Source organism: Echeneis naucrates, chromosome 3 (assembly GCF_900963305.1).
Source record: "Echeneis naucrates chromosome 3, fEcheNa1.1, whole genome shotgun sequence".
Lineage (NCBI taxonomy): Eukaryota > Metazoa > Chordata > Actinopteri > Carangiformes > Echeneidae > Echeneis > Echeneis naucrates.
The window spans coordinates 9,772,182-9,793,021 of record NC_042513.1 but is presented as its reverse complement, the minus strand read 5'-3'; the positions used below and the strand labels follow the sequence as shown (position 1 = coordinate 9,793,021).

At 41.0% G+C, this 20,840-nt stretch overlaps 1 protein-coding gene across 1 annotated transcript in view; it reads right to left on the bottom strand.

The window, feature by feature from the left end:
* Nucleotides 1-5,657: 5,657 nt before the first annotated feature.
* LOC115041265 (glypican-6-like) overlaps nt 5,658-20,840 on the bottom strand; it is a 102,567-nt gene continuing 87,384 nt past the window's right edge. Inside the window, exons 8-10 of the mRNA XM_029498610.1 lie at nt 8,908-9,038; nt 7,419-7,594; nt 5,658-5,997 (exon numbers count right to left, since the gene is read on the bottom strand). Of these exons, the coding sequence (XP_029354470.1) occupies nt 5,774-5,997; nt 7,419-7,594; nt 8,908-9,038 (531 nt within the window). The 3' untranslated portion in view covers nt 5,658-5,773. The remainder of the gene's footprint in view (nt 5,998-7,418; nt 7,595-8,907; nt 9,039-20,840) is intronic.

Sequence of the window (20,840 nt, the reverse complement as noted above, 5' to 3'; positions counted from 1 at the left end):
ATTGTATAAAAGTTTTTCAAATATCCCCATGCTAAGATAAAACGTAGAAACAAATTCTTTTCATTAATTAAAAAAAAAAAAAAACTATTCCAGCAGAAAATGCACTTTTCAATATTCCTCCAGCACTACATTGAAGTGAAATTAATTCCTTTTTACAGTCACATAGGTTTACGCACAAGCAATCCAAAATTATCAAGTGAATCCCACAGGGGGAAAAAAAATAAAAATAAAAAATAAACTAACCAAAACACCTCAGCTCTGTCTTTGGAATCCATTAACGTTCATCAGCGAGTTTCATCTGGAGTTTGGCCCTTTCACATTGCAATCTAGAACTGAAACACTTATTGAAACAATAATTGTACAGAGAGAAAAAGAGAGATTATGGTGGATGATTCTGGTTCAAACATGAAGTCATTTTGTGTTCCCACTGATGTCATGTGAAGGTGAATAAATGGATGTTTAGGGGAGCTGTTCAGCTGTTCTTCGTGAGGCACTGCAATAAGCTTTTCTTTCTGTCTCTTCTCTCTGCCAGACGTTCTGCTTCCTCCCGTGACAAAAACGTGATGCAGGACCAAGTTAGAAGGCTGATGGATAACAGGTAAACACTTTAATTAACTGTGTTTGACGAGAGCTTGAAACTACCTGTTTCTTGGTGTAATTGAAAAATAATTTTATTTATTCATGCTTATGTGGGGAACATTAGAATGTATCTTGTTGCTCTGTAAATATAAACAGCACATTAATCTAAATGTAGCATGGGGTTGAAGAATGACAGAACACATTATTTTTGTGCTTGATTAATAATGTATCATTGCGTTACTTTCCATACAACTCTCAGTGCCACATTAGGTCTGAAAATGAAGTATTTTGTCCCATTTTTAAAGTTCAAAGTAATTTGTGAAGGCTGTGTGTAGAACAGGTCAGAACAGACACGGAAGGAGAAGATATAAAACATAAAGTGATTGCTGTTTTAGAATTAGGGTGTTATTAGAGTTCATTAGTCTTCATGCGGTAATGATTTTTAAGGAAGGGATTCATCGTCTGTAACTTAGCCTGGAACTGTATTAGCTCAGCCCTTCATCATGCTTTCCAAAATGCATTAATATGTAAAAAAAGAAGCACCACCATAATCTGCTCTTTAATGCTGAAAGAGAATATGAAATTTGGTGTCTTACCTCATATATTCTGCATGTTGGGTTAATATTTTCTCACAGCACAGACAATGAAAGCTTAAACTAAAAAATGGACAATGGACAATTAGAAAACAAAAGCTGCTTCGGTTGTACTGTTCCTGCTCACTTTGAAATCTCACCGCGACTCCTGAATAGAACAGAGCCATTATAAATGTTATTTGCTATCTACTGTGAAAAGTCAAATATCTGCCATGGGAGCCTGTATATGGCAGGAAGTCACACTACTACCACATTTCTAAATCAATAAACCCTTTTCAATGCTCATTATCCTAGCAACAGGCGCTTTGTGTTGTCCTGCTATGATTGTGAAACCTCTCAGATTAATCACTGATACAGGCTCGAATGCTCATACATGTTTCTCTACAGAAAAGAACGTGAATGATTAAACCCCCTAAAATGGCCCCAAAGCAACGTATTTGAACAGATGTGAGAAAAGAACAGTAAACACTCTTATTAACACTTTTATTAAAATGTTTATTATTACCTTTGTATTATTTTCTGTATACAAGAATGTGTAACAAAAGCGAAATAAGCAATCCATTTTAGTCTTTTAAAAAATGGTAAGGCATGTCTGCTTATATAACTATCAACTTCAACCCCCCCCCACCCCCCAAACACGTGAAACTGCGTGCACTGACAGCTCCAGAAACCTTAATGTGCTCCTTACTTATCTGATTCTGCAAATCACAACAGCACCACACTCACAGCATACGTTTCAGCAAAAGTGCATCAAACAATTAACATCAAAATGGAGAAGACCTTGCATAAAACATTTTGTTCTAAACATTCTTTAGAAAAATCTCTTTTTTTTTTTTTTTTTTTTCAGTTTTTCAAATGCCAAATAATGACTGAGACATAGAAGAGAAAAGTACAAACAAACAAAAACAGCTCACAAACAAATTAAGTTAAGCACTGAAGCATTTCAGGCAGTGAATAGTGTGTCTGAACGGGGTTACATAGCTTGTTAGGAGAAAGAGGAATATACAAGGCAGTGGAAAAATGGAAAACATACTTCTTGTTGTTATGACAGAAGTTGTTTTGTAACGATACAAGCGTTTGGGGGGGAAATAGGATCTTCCTCTAAGATGGCCTTTCCTTAATTAACTGAAATGTATTTTAAAAAACCTTCGTAAAAATCTGCACCATCGTCACCCATCCAAAACTGATTGATGATGCCATCGCTGATGTCACGCTGGCACTTTTGTGAGTGCTCGGTTGGCTGCAGATATTTCTGCAGTTTTTTGTTTTGTTTTTTTTTTTCCGAGTTGAACAAACCCAGCCATTAAGCCTCAGCGTTGAAGCAGCGGTGCCAGTATCTGAAGCCACACGGCTAAGATCCCGCCCAAAACACACACTCTGCTGATTGTTCGGCCTCAGCTCTGAGCTTGGCTCAGAACTATCTGCCTCCGCAATCTTTTGTCAATACAGCCGAAAACTGGATTATTCCAATTATGACATATAACCCGTTAATGTTTCTGATTGACGCTCTCCTCCTTCTGTGTATTATATCTTTATTTCATTCACAAATTATAGAATCACCAAAGCACATACATCATTTGAACTGTTACCGCACAATTCAGTCTAGTTTTAGGAAACAACATGACACTGCACTTAACATGAAATCAAAAGTAGGGACAGGACACCTTATTAGCATTTAATCTAAAAATGAGAAAATTCTCGATCAACAGAGCGGCGTGTCTTGAGTTCGTGAAACAGACCCAGATTTTGATGTGAAACCTTCTTTTTAATGCAGTCATCTGCAATCCAGACCGAGCAGGGAAATTGCTGGCACAGATTAGCTCTGACAGCTAGTTACTTTAATAAAAAAAAAATCACTCAATACTCAGTACATTTGAAATAGTCACTGCTTTATATACACCTAAACGTCTAACCCACTATTTGTTTCACAGTTGGGCGACAAGCTCTCTGTGCTACCATCACCTGGCAGATTACGCGCGGCCCAAAATGTTCAGGAGAAAGTGCCGTAGACGGTTATTCATGTAACATCTGCATAAGCAGCTAAATAAACACTATTTTAGATATTGAAAGGTGGGTAAGCTCTTTTATGTGTGTTTAGTTTTAGTTGCACCTCCTGGTTCTCTGGCAGGCTTTGACCTAGGAGAGGTTCAACAGGCTCGCTGTCGCCTCTGTGGCGTGTGCTGCTGATCAAATTGCATTCACCAATCCACAAAAAGAACAAAAAAAGCTCATTGCATCCACTTTCCAATAGTAACTGAAACAGCAACAGGGGAAATCGGTGCCCATCCAGCTAGAGATATGTGCACAAAAACAGAGGTGACAGAGGTCGATGGTTTTGCAGTGGGACTCCTGTTGTGCTTGGGGTCCCACTTGTGAGCTACAGTATGAGCCCACTGTGGAGAGATTGCTCTCATTGTGCTGTCTGCGGCAGAACCCCGAACCCCGAACCACAGAGGCACCACAGTTTACGAGTGCCTCTGACTTGTGCCTAAGAAAATCAGATATTCTTTTTTTCAGGGGAGGTGAAACTCAAAAGTTTTTTTGTTTTTTTTTTGTTGTTTTTTTATGCAGCTGACAGGTAGCCAAAGGCTCACATCAGATGACAATTTGTTAGAGCGGCAGGCTGAGGCTGTGAGTAAGGTGTTTTTGGAGCCAAGAGACTTACTGGCTCGGTGAGAGTATTTCAGGAGCATTCCTTGTGCTTATGAGCTGATGGGTTTGGATCCTTCACACACACTCCAGCGTGAGTTTGGCAGCCTCAGAGACGCTTCTGTGTAAGAGTGAACATTTCTTCCCCCCCTTTTTTCCCCCCAACAGTTTACCTGCAGTATTTCTGGAATCTGCCTTTACCAGAGGTCATTACCATTGTGTTGTGCGGGTAGAGTTCAAGGTATTGGTTTGGCTCGCAAAGCCTCTTTGGTCTGTTAGAGGTTAAAGCCCGCAGGAGATAAATGGAAGTTATGAATAGTAACACTTGTTCTAAAGCTCAGTCGCAGCCCTCTCACCTTGGCTCCCTGCTCCTTTTATAGCTGTTGACTTTCTACATGTCCTGTAATAGCACATGACCACAAAGCCAACATGTATGGGGGCTGTATGGTGGTGGGTATATTCTGATTAGGGCTGCAACAGGAACCAACGCATCTTTACCAAATCCATGATGTGATGCATTGGTGAGTTTTACACTTAAAATGTTTGTATTCTGAACTTCTGCTATTATATATGAGTTGCAGCAGATGGGCTCTGTTGTAGTAATGCCTACGTATTTTAAAGGTTTATGTTACCATGTTTAGGCTAAAATTATGGCAGCTCATAACATCACTGTTTTAATCTATCAATATTTCAAACTCACTTATTAAATGATCAATTTATGTTTTTTTTACCATCTTACCAAACGACTGGTTACACACTGGAAGTTTCTACATGTGCACGTGTACATTGGAGCCAAATTTTCACTTTTGAGAATGGATGAATTTTATTGGTTTCGGGAGCAACTATTAAAATGTGACATATTCATTGGCCAAAGGAATGCTTGCACATTTCATTGTGTTACTTCATAAAATGTGAATGCAGAGACAGAGTGCTGCACATGAACTCTACGGATCATGAAAAGCACAAAGACCAAGAAAGTAAATGAAAATATCATTAAGGTCTCTATCATTCCAAAAAATGGCTTGCTTACTTGTTGCAAAAACTTCCTTTTGGTGTTTAACTGTGAGCAAATAACAAAAAAAATATATTTCTAAAAATGTAGCCACAACTAAAATGGAAAGATTACAGTCCTTCCAGGGAAATACATACTCCAACAGTTTTTAAGTGCAATACAATCAACTAAATTATCATAAAATATAGATCTTCTGTCTCTATGGGGTGGATGATTCCTTTAGCTTTATAAACTCACGAGGCCAACAAAAATAATCTGTGCAAACTATAATGGCTGAAAGAACGGCTGCTTCCTGAAGCTGCATTGATACAACTGAACGGGAAACCAGGTAAACTGCTTTCATTGTACAATCTTGTACCATCAATTCCAAAACTGTGTAGCCTGCAGTTAAGGAAAAAAAAAAAAACCTCAAAAATTGTTGTGTTGTTTTTTTTTTTTTGTTTGTTTGTTTGTTTGTTTTTTTTTGTCAGTTAACATCATTTCCACGCATGCACACATTAAGACTTTCTCCTTTTGTCTGAGGGGGAGAAGACTAATAGGACAAAATGGGTGCCTCGATTTCACAACTTCATACAAAGAAAAAGGAAAATAAATTCTCCTTCATCTGGAAAATCACAGCCATCAAGATAGGACCACGTTCATAAAGCGAAGCATTTGATTTCAAAACCCACTTTAGATTAATGAGAAAACACCACTTTTTTTTTTCTTTTTTTTTTTTTTTAAGCGATGTGAAAGCTGGTTCAGTAATGTCCCCGTGCATTCTCTGGGGGACGAGTAGGATGCAGCGCTGCACTCACTTCCAGTCCTACCATACAGTTAGCCATTCTTGACAGGTTTCCAGGAGGTTCTACTTGTCCAGTGTGGGAACAGCAGTAGAACTTGCTGTTAAACATACTGTACGTAACAGTATAAAAGTCAGCGATCAGGCTACGCTTGTGTATTATCTCCGCTGAGTCTGCATTGCCCACAGAGGGAGTGTGAGGGCAGCCATTACCAGCAGCAGGGAGGGTCCACAAGAAAGTGACTTGGCAGCGGCTGCTACTGCTGTGCGTTCATCACTCCTGTCAGCTCTAATTACAGGAGCCTCTGTTCCAACAAAAACTAACTCTGTTGTGCAGCCATCAGAGCAGCCGCTGCCACTGCCAGAACTACTGCCCTCGTCACCTGCAGCAACAAAACAAACAAATAAGCAAACAAACAACAAAACATTTATAAAAACATACATAAATATAACATCATCACAGGAAGCAATTAGTCCGTGGAAATGGGGAACTGATGATATTGAATTACTACAAGCTGCCTTGTATGTATGAGTGAAGAGGTGACGGTTAAATCAGTTAATTACTCTTGTGATCTAAATTGCTCAAATGTTCACAGATTAATATCTGAATAAACACCAGTGAATTAAGTGAGCACGTTCCAGTCATAGTGCTGTTAGGCTCAGTGTTGATTCTCCATAGTTTGTTTATTGCTGGTTCCACTGTTTCCATTCAATTTTGTGCAAAGCTAAGCCGGAAATTGTGTGTTAGGGTGTCATATCAAGATGAAAGCAAGCAATTACAACAGAAGTAGCAGTAGCGTTAACTGGTGTGCAAGTTCTTCAAATGGGTTAAGTGACTGCTGGCCATGAGCTAACGGAGCTGATGGGCTTGCTAGCTGACAATGTGCACGCTCTAATCGGCACTATTCAATACAGCTCTAATTAGCCTGGTTGTGAATGGGAGAATATTTCCTCTGTATTTGTCCCACTGACCTGCGTACAGCGCCACAGAGCTAATGAGCAATGATACGTCCTCCTGTTTGGACCGTTCAGACCAACTGACCAAATCAGTTTTGTCTGACTTGTGACTTTATTGAAATTAATTGACTGCAAAGCAAAATGTCTACTTGTTATGAGAGCTAGTTTGACTGGCCTTTCCAGCTGACAGAGCATAAAACAGCTTTTACATGACTGAAAATGGGCAAGAAATAATGATATTTGCAATGTGAAAGAAAGGCTGATCTCCAAAGAGGCGAGCATGAGAGCAGGAAAACCTTCAGCAACCTTCTGCAACAATTTTAGTCGCTTCAGCGCTGGGTGTCTGATGTTTAACAGATAAATAGGAAAACAAATGTGACAGCAACTGAAAAGAAAATTTGGCATCAGCTGTCTCGCAGCCACATATTTTATTTGCAATGCGGGGTTCTTCCATCTTGTCAGCTCAGGAGGATCCAGAGAATCAGACAGACAGGATGGTTTCTATCACGGCATTGTGCGCGAAGTACATCATTGTTTGAGTCACCATACCTGCAGCTGTTTACTTTCCCCAAATAGTGTCAGTCTAATCTCTGTGCAACACCGATTCATCTTGTAGGGCTGTATGATGAGTTGCTATGTAAACACACTTGAGATTTTATTCAAGCAATAGAATTTAATCTTTCTTTGTGTGTTTTTAATGTGAGTAGGGCATGTCTCACAACCGACATTCAGTGACTGAAATGAACAGAGAAAAGTTTGTCTCCGTGTTCTGCTTCAGATAATTATTCTTCATTTCATCTAGTCTTTCTGTACATTCAAAAACACCAATGGAGATTGGAAAACTTACTTGAGTCCTGGAAGTAAATGTCATTTCCGTTGTAGGCATTCTTTAGCTTGTTGGTCATAACACGTAGAGCCATGATCTGCTGCCGGATCAGTGTGTCAGGTCTGGTAATATCCACATCCACCTCTGGGTTATTCACTTGGTTGGTTAGACCCTCCTTCACCACTTCAGGGAAATATCTGGACAGAAAACAAAACAAAAGAAACAAAAAAAAAAAAGAAGAAGAAGAAAAAAAACAAATGGTATGCAACAATGATGTTTTCTCGAATGGATTCTAGATTTCACTTCAATTTACATTCATAGTCTCTAATGTGGTGCTGAACTGTAAGTTAGAAACAATAGCGACCTATAAACTAAGCTTTGAAGCAGCATTGATGATACTGAAGCAGAGACAACTGCATCAACATATAACGGACTGTAAAAACACGTTTACCACTTTGAAAACACATCTAAAAGGAAGAAAGCCACAAAAAATGATGCTGCACATCTGACGGGGATTTAGAGAATATGTCGCTCAATTTGCTCGTGTTTGATGCAGGTTTAAAACGCTTCATATACTGTGACATGTCGAGGAGTTTCCCTCCAGTTACCTCTGTTGTCTAGTCAGATTTGTTTCTTACGTGGCTGTGTGCCAGAGCTCTCTCCCAAACCAAAGCAATCTAATCCAATTACAGATGTTACAGAGTTGATAGAGTTGGTTTTATTTGCCGGTCCTGCAGTGTCAGTCTCTTGCACGGCCATTGTTTTCATTTCTTTCAAGCGTGTTTTGACCAGGACTTGGCTGCCCTTTTTCCACAGCTCCACATGTTAATAACCTCTTGATAATGTGAAAACGTGGGTGAACAGCTCACCCTCTGAAATTAAAAAGAGACCTTCAGTTTTCCTCATGATGGCTGGTTAAATCTGAGTGTGCACTGGCCTGCTGATTACTTTCAGCTGTGTCTTAGTTAAACATTCAACACAGAGTTTGAACTTTACCTAATTTGTTTGGTGGGACTGTAACGGCGCAGTTGTGACTTTCCAGTACGGTCCTCCCATGGTCTGAGACTTGTGTTTTACTGTCGCTGAGAAATCAATTTACCTACTAGATTTAGAGCAATGCTTAAAAAGATATTGGCACAAACAAGAGAATTAACATGTCTTTTATTGCACCATCTGGTGCAATAAAAGCGATGGGGTGATATATTTTCCTTGCCAGTGTCTCTGGTTCACTGTCACAGAAAACAACTAACAGTCCAATCTACTGTACGGCTCAGCAATACTCTACTCACTGCAGTGGTGATAAGAGGTGTTGGAAACTCCACAGTCCCCTGAGTATAAGAGGCTCAGAGCTTATATAGAAGTTCTCCACATACGAAGCAGCCATTGTACTTAGAAAGAATGTTAATGTGGGAACACAGTGTGGCTATTTTAATCCCTGGCAGGCAAAGCGATGACAGCTGCGAAGTGGGGAGACTTTGCTGTGGTAATATACAGTTGCAGAAGTCCTCACCTGCCCTTTGTGTGGCTGTTCCAGCACTGCTCATCATCAGACTCCGTGAGCTTGCTGTTGGAGCAGATGCTATCGGGCAGGTTAGACCAGAACCTCCTGGACTCCTTCAACTTCACTTTGATGTCAATCACCTGCCGTGGGACGAAACAGAGGACAGAAATGACTCGAGTGTCCAGTTGTCCTGCTTAGTAACAGTGCCTTTTGCAGCAACAAAATGAATTCATTTCATGAGACGCCACTAGGAAAATGGAAAGACAAAATGATCCTGGTGTTAATTATGCGTTACAGTTTAAAAAGATCCATGTATAGATTAAAGTTATGCACACTGAGCAACCCCGTTTTCTTGTGTTCTTGTAGGCTAATCCAGACGTATGTGCTAGTGGAGTGGAGTTCTTTTTCTTCCTGTTTTGTTGCTTGTCCACTTCCACCCATACGGTGTTCATTTCTGATTCATCCAAGACAAATTTGGGGGCTTTGAATTTGATACTTGGCACGAGTAGTCACCCCTAACCGACTCCATCTGGTTTCAGAGAATTTGACCAGATGACCAGCAAAGGGACGAAAAAATAAATAAATAAATTAAAAACCCATGAGGAATGGCGATTTGTAAGACCCTCTTCGTCCTCTCAGCCTCTCGCTCTCTCTTTCTAATCATTAACATGGAAAAATAGTTTTGATAATTATATCTACGACAGTTTGGAACTTCATTCTGTTTCCGATAAAGCTATAAAACACAGTGAAGCTATAAAACTGCCTTACACACACATAGATGACATATTCATTGAGAGAGCATGTGAGTGTGTGCGTGTTAAAATGTATTTTAGCGAGACAAAACATTGTTTTGGTGTCAGAACCTTCTTTATGAAATTATCTTGCTTTCAACAGCATTGCTTTCTTTTTTTTTTTGGGGTAAACTGTTTTAGACTTCAACCTCCTTCAGTTGCCGAATTCTTCAAGGCTCCGAGAAGCAAAAATGTAAAAATGATCTGCCTTAAACAATTCAAAAGATTTTTATTTTTCAAAAACCACACCTGATGGGATCCAAAGCTAGCAATGTTTTAGATGAGTTCATGAATTTGTATATATTTTTACTTAAACTTTGGTAAGGCAGCCCAATAATATTAATAATATAGACAATGAGGTTATTGGGCTGGAGATTCTGTTTGGGTTTCTGTTTTAGAACACACACACACACACACACACACACAGAGCAAACTCTCTCTTGCACAGACAGGGCTGATGAAATCTTTATTGGCTGTAGACCTTTTTTTTTGATTGATCTGTTAAACTGGTATGGTATGTTACTGAGGGGCAGAAACTCCTGGTATTATAGGATGGCAATAGATATATTATATATACATATAATTGTCAATAAAAGGTCATTTAGTTTAAATAGAGACAATGATTATTCCAGCTGTATTATTCACAGATAGATAGATAGAGAGATAGAGTTTGCCATGGCTGCACTCTGTTGGAGCAACTGCGCTTTGCGGTAGGCATTTGCTTTAGGATGTAAAATGGCCTGTATTGATGTTGGAGGCTGGTGGACAATCAGGTCAGAGAGGGCAAGAGTCATCAAGATGACTCTATCATGCCTCAGGACCATAAACAGCAGCATTCCTTTATCTTGTATTTGCAGCTACATTCATAGACATACATCTACACACAAACACACAGACACACACAGCCTTCATCATGGCCTAGTTAGCTGGAGATTTGGAAAAGAGCATAGAGCGAAGCTTTGAGTGTTAAAAGGACGCAAAGGGGGCCTGCACCAACAGGACACTACTGCAGGAGACTGCCCTCATATTTGATGTGGTAATCTTGTCACCAAAGCTGGTTAGTTTTTACACATGCTGGTGTAGCATTGATTTATGATGGCCTGAGGCTCCCTGGCACTGTCACCGTAATCTGCATCAGCTCAGATCTCGGCCATCATTTTACTTGAATTTTAAAATGTAACCCCAGCAATGTGACATTAATTTGAGAATAATAGGGTTCAATTTGTGTCAGCAAACAGGAAATGTGAACTGGAGGCCAAAATGAAAAACAGCTCATAAATAAACATAAACATAAATAAATAAACCCATTTATGATTAATTGGGGAATGGATGGCTATTAATGTATAATGCAGCATCTTTCCAAGTAAAACCCACAAAGCTTCAAAATCTTACTCAAACCACCACCACATCTACCAGACACAGACCCCTCAGCCAATATCTTCTTCACCAAAAAGGATGGTGTTCATAAAGTACCAATTATCTGAACTGCCCACAACCATTCCCTGCTGGTTAAATGCCCAGCGCTCTAATTGCCTGCAAGGCTTCAAAAAGTGCAAGCACATGTCCATCAACTGTCTCCTCTGCTCAAGGACACAACCTTTTTCTAATTTACCTTTGTTATAGAAAATGTGTCAAGACCTCTGGGGTGCAACAGGTATGCACCCCCGAAAACATGCCCTAGGCCATATCGCCAATCAATGTCTAGGCAACAGAGTGCCCCAAGGTTTGGTACTGGGCCCCCTTCACTTTGCAATTAATGCCATCTCTTTGAATGCAATTATCCATCTGTTTGGCTTCTCATATCGCTGGTACACTGAGAACACCTGGCTATACCTGTGCCCACCAGATGATCCCACTCTTTCTGTGTGAGCTATAGACAGTCTCCCTGACAGATAAAGGAGGACTACTTCGAAATAAAATTCTCTTTGACTGAACTCCCAGTCATATTGATATTAATATCAAAATTGCTTACCCTGACCAGGATTGCATTGATTGCAAGAAATCATATTTGTGTCATGTTTGATGACCAACACATGACCATTATTAAACCAAAGACACTCTAAAAAATGTTATTCCTGTAAAGTGCTGTAGAAAAAGTGCAGTGCAAGTAATACCCTGATAAAACCAGAATAAACAGTAGGTAAAATGATCCCATGATGACTCTTTTGCACAATAAGTGAAAGAGAAGTTGGTGAACGTCAGCGCATGTGAGAGTTTAGAGTGTTTATGGCTCTGGGGAAGAAACTGTTTTTGAGTCTGTTTGGACCTGCATTGATGCACCTGCCAGAGTTCAACAGGTAAAACATTTGGAAACTAGGGTGTGAGCTGTCTTTGATAATATTCTGTGCACTGCTGAGGCAATGGAAGATGTAAATGTCCATACAATGAGGAAACAGGGCCGTCAACAATTCTCTGTGGTACTTTGGTGATCCTCTGAAGCCTCCTCCTGTCTGCCTCAGGGCAGTTTCCAGTAATATAGTAAGTCAGCAGGCTCTAAATGGCTGAGTGGTATAAGGTTATCATCAGTTTGCTGCCAGGTCAGCAGAGGTGAGGACACCAAGAAACCTGAAGGTGTGGATCCTCTCTACAGGTTCAGCATTGATGTCAGGGGCAGGTTCTATTGTGTGCTTCCTTAAGTCCAGGATGATCTCTTGTTTTTTCTGATGGCACAGTGCCAGAACACTGAACAGCGGGCTGTTAACCTCCCCCTCTGAGATTAAACCAACCACTGAGAGTGTCGTCCGCAAACTTGACAATGATGTTGTCAATGTGGGATGGACTGCAGTGTAGAGACAGTACAGGAGGGGCCTGAACACACAGCCCGGCTGAGTGTGCTCCGCTTGGAAGCCTCTAACCCCGCCCCCAGCTCCAGACTGGCTGCTCCACCAGATGAGCTGTCCCTCAGGGTATCTGCTGAGGATGTGAGAAGAACTCTGCAATGCATCAACACATGAAAAGCAGCAGGTCTGGACAATATCCCGTGAAGGGTGCTGAAAGCCTGTGCTCATGAACTCATGAGATGTTAAAAATGTGGACAGAGATTTTTAACATCTCACTCTCACTCTGCAGAAAGAACCGCTCTTCATCGTACGCAGTGCCATCAGTCCTACACTCTGCTCTCACCCACCTGGAAAGTGGGGATTGTTTTGTGAGGCTCCTCTTCCCTGACTTTAGTTCCGATTTTCAAACCATCATCCGGCATACTCTAGCCAACAAAGAACACCTTCCCTTTGCAACTGGGTACTGGACTTTTTAACACACCGGCCACAGTCTGTCAGAATCCATGGCATCATGTCCTCCCCCATCACTGGCTCCCCCCAAGGATGCGTCCTTAGCCCCCTGCTGTACACACTGCTGACATACGACTGCTCAGCCAACTATCCTTTTTGAATATTCGGTTGAAGATGGACGAGAGTCGGTGGGCACACACACTGAGCACCATGATGGATATCCCATTGGGGCCAGCAGCCTCCTGGGGTTTACTGCCAGGAGCACCTTCCTCGTGTCATGCTCCTCTACAGTGAGTTGCGGCGTGTTGGACCCTGGTGGGGGAGGATTGGAGTGGTTGAGTGTTGCTGCAGTGACTTAAAGCGAGCAAAAAAGCAGTTAAGTTCCTCTGTGAGTAACACACTCAGGTCCCCTGATGTGCTGTAGACCTCACCACACCTGCCTGGAGTTATTGCTGGAGAAGTGGGTCTCTATACTTCTCTTGTAGTCTGCCCTAGCCTTTTTAATTCCTCTTTTCAGGTAAGCACATTGTATAGTGCTCTGTTGCCAGAATGGAAGGCAGCATCATGGCCTCTGAGGAGTGCATGGACCTGGCCGGTCATCCAGGGTTTTTAGTATGGGAAAACCCCAAATGTTTCTATCCACACTCACATTTCCAACGCAGAACTTGACGTAATCCAATGTAGTTGCTGCGAATACTTCCAGGTCCTGGTGTTTCAATAAATCCCAGTTTGTGTGGTCGAAACAGTTCTGTAACTCAGAAAGTGCATTTCCAGCCCAAATTTCAGGGGCTACAGTCTTCAAGTGGGCCTTCTGAATAATGCGCACACTATCAGGTGGCCTGCTGTTGTTCATTCATTGTGTTCAGCAGGAGAGAGAGCGCCGTGTTAACATTGGCATCAGGTGGAATATAAACAGCTGTGACAACCACTACTGTTAGCTCTCTAGGTAAATAAAAAGGCCGGCATGTGACAGACACATACTCCCGGTCAGGAGAACAATTCTATGACCACGCTGTTGTTACACCAGTCATTATGCACGTAAATACAGAGCCCCCCCCTTCCTCAGTCCGATCCCAGCGGGTTACAGTGCCGCCTGCAAGTTGCACACTGGCATCGGGGAGCCACGGGCGAAGCCATCTTTCCATAATAATCACAGCAGTAGCAACTGACGGTAACAGTGTCAGTCACTACATCAGTTGCAGTTTCAAAAGTCCTCTGTTTTGTGCACCATGGGTCTGGCGTTGGAGAGATACAGGGTCGACACAGGTGGCTTGTGTGGTTGCTTCCTCAGCCTAGACGTCCCTGCCTCTGCCTTCTTTCCCTCCGCTGTCTGCGTTGCCTTCCAGTTCCAACAACAATCCAAGGGGACCCGGTGGTCTCGTTACTTCGCCTGCTGCGCTGTGAGCCCGATGGAAGTCGCTCCATAACCAATTACCAATAACCATAACCAATGTCCAGAAAAATGCACAAAAAGGGAGAGCTTCGAGTCGTCATTTATCTACAGTACAACTACAGTAGTGAAAAACCCTGCTTATAAATAAATAGAAGCATCCACACATAAACACATATACTCTGTGCTAAGACTGAATTATTTAGATTATTAACATTTGAGTGCTCTGGACAGTGAGTCTGACTCCAGTTTAAATAGCTCTCAGCTCAGAGTTCACTCACTGCTGCACTGCTCTGCAGAAAGCTGTTGCCTCAGGTCACTGTCTCATATGAGTTGATTTTTCAACTACAGCAGAAATAGCAGAGCATCCCAAGCCACATTTTTTAGGCTGTTTTGTAGGATAAACAAATATTGGGTTAGGGTTAGGCTGCACAGCCGTTTGCTATCACAAATTCATTCTCAAAGTGGCAAGCCAGCCTGACCAACAAAAAGATTATTGGGAGACAAGGTTATTTAGTTAAACAGCATGCTACACATATTGCATGTGAGCATTATATTGGGATTAAACCCTAAACGCCTGATCACTTTCACTGGTAAAACCTCTCTGTTGAGGATGCTCTTTTAGCAGACACCAGTCACAGAGTCCTTCACAGCCAAACATTTAAGTCAACGGAAGAAAAAAAACAACACACAAAAGGTAAAGTAAAAAAAAAAAAAAAAGGCACCAGAGGAAACTTCCCAAGAAAAAACCCAAGAATACCACATATTACCAGAAAACCAGTCTGAGACTGTCTGGACAGACTGATTTCAGTCCGATTAGCTCATGGTTGTTTGTTATCAAGTAGGTGAGTCATGGATGTAGTTGTTAAGCTAAACCTCTAAACTAGCTGTCATTGACTGTAGTTTGTTGCTGACCTTTATTAAGATACTCTCTCTAGAACCAATCCGAGTAACGGCACCTTATGTTTAACACTGCTGTTGTACAGATTTTATCATTGCAGTTTGCCTAGACTGTCTTAAAAAAGGTTACTAATAACACTGAAAATGTCCGCAGCTAACTCAGTGAAGCAGTGACAGTGTGGTGTAGCCTTCAAGGTGCATCATAATAATTTCTGTTGACTTTAAAATCATTTTGTCAAAGGAGGATTCACTCACTGCAATGTTAATGATGAAGATGCAATTTGATTTATTTCATTTTGATTGTTAAAATATCTTGCACACGGTGATAAGTAATGAGGTCTCATGATGAACAGAAAGAGAAGATGGTAATTCTGTCTACATTTTGTGTGTATATTGATTTATTTTAGACCACGATCCAGTCGTACTGAATGTCAACGCCATGCCGACCTGACAGACATTTGACTGTGGACGGTACTGAAAAGCGGTGTGGCTGGCCCTGAATCTGCCCTCTGAGGACATCAGGACCATCAACTCATTCAAATGATTCAGGAACCAGATAAGAACTAACACATTAAGTCAAAGGTCACCTTCATCTACTTTTCCTTAAAGAAATAAAGTTAGAGGGATGCAAGCCCTGATCTTTAATTCTTTAAAGGAGGATTCCACAGTGAAGGGACACTTTGAACTTTGTTTTATATTTATTTATTTAGATACTTTTTTCCTTTGAAGGATTATTTTCATGCAACCACTTGCATTGCCACAAAATTGCTGATATAGCAATAAACGTTATCACTGTTCAACTTCAGGTTCACTCTTTCGTCATGAGTCAATGAATAATTCAAGGTATCCATTTCTGAACCCAGGTGAATGTTAGTCAGTTGTTAAGGGTAAGGTAACTATAAATGGTTACTCATGAATTCACACATTGGCTTTACAGGCTAATGACAAAAGTACTATGTGGGTGTAGGAAGATGTTCACTTTAGAATATTATATTTTAAAAATAGCTTCACTAAGGGCATCTGATGTCCACATTAGCTCTGTGCAGGTTCAGTAATCCAATTTGCCAAACAGTTTGCTCAAATCCTCCCATGGGTCCATCATTCAGTGAAGAAGCTGCAGTGGTCTGTTTTTTTTTTTTTTTTTTTTTTTCTTTGTGCATTGGGCAACAACAGTTGGGGGCAGACAGCAACCAATGTTATGCATTGTGCTGTTAGCTGTTAGCACTGTTGCCCCACAATAAGAAAGGTGTGGGTTCAATTCCCAGCTCTGGGGCCTTTCTGTGTGGAGTTTGCATGCTCTCCCCGTGTCTGCCTGGGTTTTTCCTCCCACCATTCAAAGACATCATGTTTGGGTTAATTGGTGACTCTAAACTGTCTGTAGGTCTGAGTGTGAGTGGTTGTTGGTCTCTGTCTGTCTCTGTGTGTTGGCCCTGTGATGGACTGGTGACCTGTCCAGGGTGAACCCTGACCTCACCCAGAGTGAGCTGGGATTGGCTCCAGCACACCCCCACGAGCGGGAAACAGATAAGTGGTTAAGATGGATGAATGAATGAATGAGTCTGGCGGAGCATGGTTATATTGGATATATGTTGGATTTGCCGTTGGGACATCAATGTTATCAGACACACGGTCTGTGGTGTGACAGCTGTGCGGTTGGGCAAAGCAGCTCCCATCCCACGTAGGATTTGAGTGTCAGGTAGCAGCAAACAGAAATGCGAGGGAGACGGAATTGATTATTTTAACTGTTTATAACGTTTGTGGTGGACCTAAGTAAAACAAAGTTACGCACAGAAGTCCATCTAAGAAGTTAGTACTGAGTAGAAAGATAGCTAAGCAGCCTCAAATGCTCAGACCAGAACACTGAGAACATCAAATATGTTTTGCATTACGATTTTCAGATGGGAAGGAGTGGGCAGTCAGGCCTTGCTGCGGTTGTGGGACCATGGAAGTCCAGAGGTTAGGGTTAGTGCTGGCCCTTTTTGTTTCACATAGACAAGATAAGTTATCAATTTTAGATCAGATTTGTGTGAGGAATGGCTGACATGGGAAATCAAAACCTCTGGCCTCTGAGTTCTTTTAGATAGGCTGGGTTCTTGGCAGAATAGGCAAGTATCTGAAGAACAATTTGTAGCAACTTGGGGACTCATTCAGCTGCTGCCTCAACTTTTAATGCCTCAACTAACTAAAGCGATTCAAGATTATGGGTTATTTTGCTGATCCATCACTGGATTCGAGTGCAGAATGGTCTTCATTGGCTCTTCTGGCCGAGTAGGAAGACTCAGACAATGCTTTGCTGCTGCAATTCTCACTTCACAATTGGTGGACCAGTTAATGCAATACTTAAGCTTTTTCCTTGATCATATATAGCTCATTTCACAGCTAGTGGAGGTTCATATATATCACATCTGTTAGTTCAGCCAGCAGGCATAGTCTGAATGCAAATCACAGCATTTCCCCATGACAGCTGTTTTGCCCAACAACCTTTGTGATTATTACAGCTCTGCATGCTTGTATGTGTGTACACTTAATGTGATTGTAATTATATTTGTAATATAGTCACACAAGCTGTATAAATGCTGGTATTAGTATGGGATTGGAATGCATCATAGGATGACACATTGCACAAGGATATTTAATTAACATAAACCTGTCTAAAACATGAATGAAAAAGTGAACATGTGAGGGGCCAGAATGGAAGAACTCTGACATCCATCTACCGCTTTTCCGTTTCCTGGTTGTGGGGAGTGCTGGAGCCAAAGCCAGGGCGTGGTCACCCTGGACAGGTCGCCAGTCCATCACAGGGACAACACACAGAGACAGACAGAGACCAACAACCACTCACACTCAGACCTACAGACAGTTTAGAGTCACCAGTTAACCCAAAATGATATCTTTGGATGATGGGAGGAAACCAGAGTACCAGGAGGAAACCCACGCAGGAACAGGGAGAACATGCAAAGTCCCAGAACTCTGACATCCATTTAGAAAAACCAACGAGAGATTTACCGCCTGTCTGTCAGACCTCAGAAGTGCCCTTCTGCGTCTGACAGTCTCACCATTGTCGATCCTGCTCTGGTGGAATAGACAGCGTCAAAGCAGAAATTGACCAAATTGTAGAAACTCTAGAAATCTAAATCTATGGTGCTAATGGTCGGATTTGGAGCTAGGGCAAAACTATATGCAAAAACTAGGGATGCTCAAAAAACTGTTCTTGTGACCTATTGATATGACTTATTGAAGAAAAAATATAAAGTAGCAGTTTTTCACTATGAAATCAATGTCAGTATGAGTATTTAAGTATAAAAATACGATATAACCTTTTAACTGTAAATAACTTTTTGCTGAAATCATTGAATTCTCTGCAAATGGCCTGATCCGTCTGACCCTAACCTTAACCCTAACCCATTTAATCATAAACCAACAACAGTACTAACCAATTCCTAAAATCTCTTTCACAGGTTACTTTATGTTGTAACAGTACATGCATGAAAAAGCACATGAACAACCACAACATAAAACACGCTTTGTCTTTTAGGTAACTGCTTCTATATTCCACTGCATGGTTTTTGGTCTAACCCTTTCCTATGTACCCTATTATGGTGCAAAAACAACAACCAAATAAACAAATAATTAAATAATCAAATAATTAAATAAAAATGACAGTTTGGACAAAAACATACCATCAGTTTGTTTTAAAAGTCTGCACAAAGGCTACTAAGGGATTCTAAATTTGTAAATGATTCATTACTCAGACAGAAAATCAAAGATGAATAACAGAGGGGTCAACATAGTGATAATGACTTGATTGGGTCCCTGGGTGAGCTACAAGCCAACAAAATACACAGCATCACATCTAGCACTTCATTGTCGCCACTGCTGTGCTAATGAATGAAACACACACACACACACACACACACACACCTGTGCAGACCAACCCTGCAGCCATTATCTATAGCAGTTTTATGAGGTCATTCCAGTAATGAGACAAAAATATAAATAATAAAAAAAAAAATATATATATATATATATCTTGGAGGCCATTTATTTCAGGTATTGCTTCACTGATCCAATAGAAAACCACAACTATAATTTACACAAAAAGCAACAAAGCACAATTCTTATAATGAGAGAGCTGAACTTGGAAAGCAAACCTTCAGAATCTACTGTATTTATTTATGAACCTAAACTTAAAACTGTGCGACTGAATTAAGGTGAAAAAGAAAAGAAAAACAACGACTCAAAGATAATGGCTAAATCGTACTGCTATTACTGCGATGTGTTTATGTTTATTTAGTTCTGTCTTTCTGGCCAGAGCCAAAGTCATGTTATGATAAAGCAGTAAAACTGGCCCCCGAATGATCGGGATACTGAGCAGTTCAAGTACAGCACATCCATGTTAAACGAACCGTGGCCTGACTAATGTAAGCACAGATGGAAGTTTCATACACAGCTGGTTTTGTGTCCCATCCCAAGGGTAAACACACCATTTAGAGAGGGGGTGAAGCCTCTTTAAAGGGATGCTTCTCTGTTAGGTAAAGTTACAAACCCAACTAGGTTAAAGTTTTGATAAATGTATAAAACGTTCAAATTGATGCATGCATTAACATCCCCACAAATGAAAAACAAAACAAAACAAACAAACAAACCAAAAAAAAACAAAAAAAAACAATAACAAGCTGGAACAGATTGAAATGGTAACCCCAACATGAGAATGAAGCAGAATGTAAAAGATTGAATTTACAGTGGGGGTGGCATCAGTATCAATGGACTGTGGGTTACAGTTATTGACAGAAAAGCAAGTGTGTGTACTTTCTTTTTTTGTAGTACCAAAGCCAATTATCACAGTGACAAAAACACTGTAGCCTGTAACTCTGACCAAACATGATCACAACATCCAAATGCACAAAAGTGACAAAAAAAACAAAACAAAAAAAAAAACAAAAAAACAAAACACCCTGTCATTAAATTGCAATGACATTTCTGCAGCAAATGTTTTAACATTCCTCAAACCAAAGTGGAAAGTGAGAGAATGGCTCTGTTGTTCAGTGGTGTTATTTCACCGTGATGAATAGGCCGGACATACAAAAACATCGGCAAACGTTCCCCAGTTTCTAGGCCACACGGATAAAGACGGAGCTACATAACGGTATTGCAGCTTCAGCCAGTCCCCCTGCACTGGGAGATTTGAATAAGCATGCTTAAGATGTATTTTTAAATAAAGCAGGTAAACCTCTTAAGGGAAGTGGCATAGAGTGGTCAGTTCCTCGTTACGTACATAGCAACTGGCTGAGTTTACCCCAGGCACAATGGGCTGGCATTTTGTGATTCAGTGCTTTGAATAATGTGCTAAATAGGATTTCCTTGGACATACTGTGGTTTATTTGATCCCACCAGCCCAATGAGTTTCCCTCACAAGGCCCTGCTGTGTTAAACCAAGGTAAACACCTCCTACCTTTAGGCAGATGTGCAGGCTACAGTGCCACAGGAATCAGTAGTGGACTCAACAGCCTGGAGATGAGCTGTGAGGCAGATTCCTGTGCGTGCTGTGGCTTTCTGGCACCCACTTCTGAAAAGCTGCTCAGGGGGATAAAGCAGCCAAGTTGTGGTGGACTAGTCGGGGCCCAAATTTAG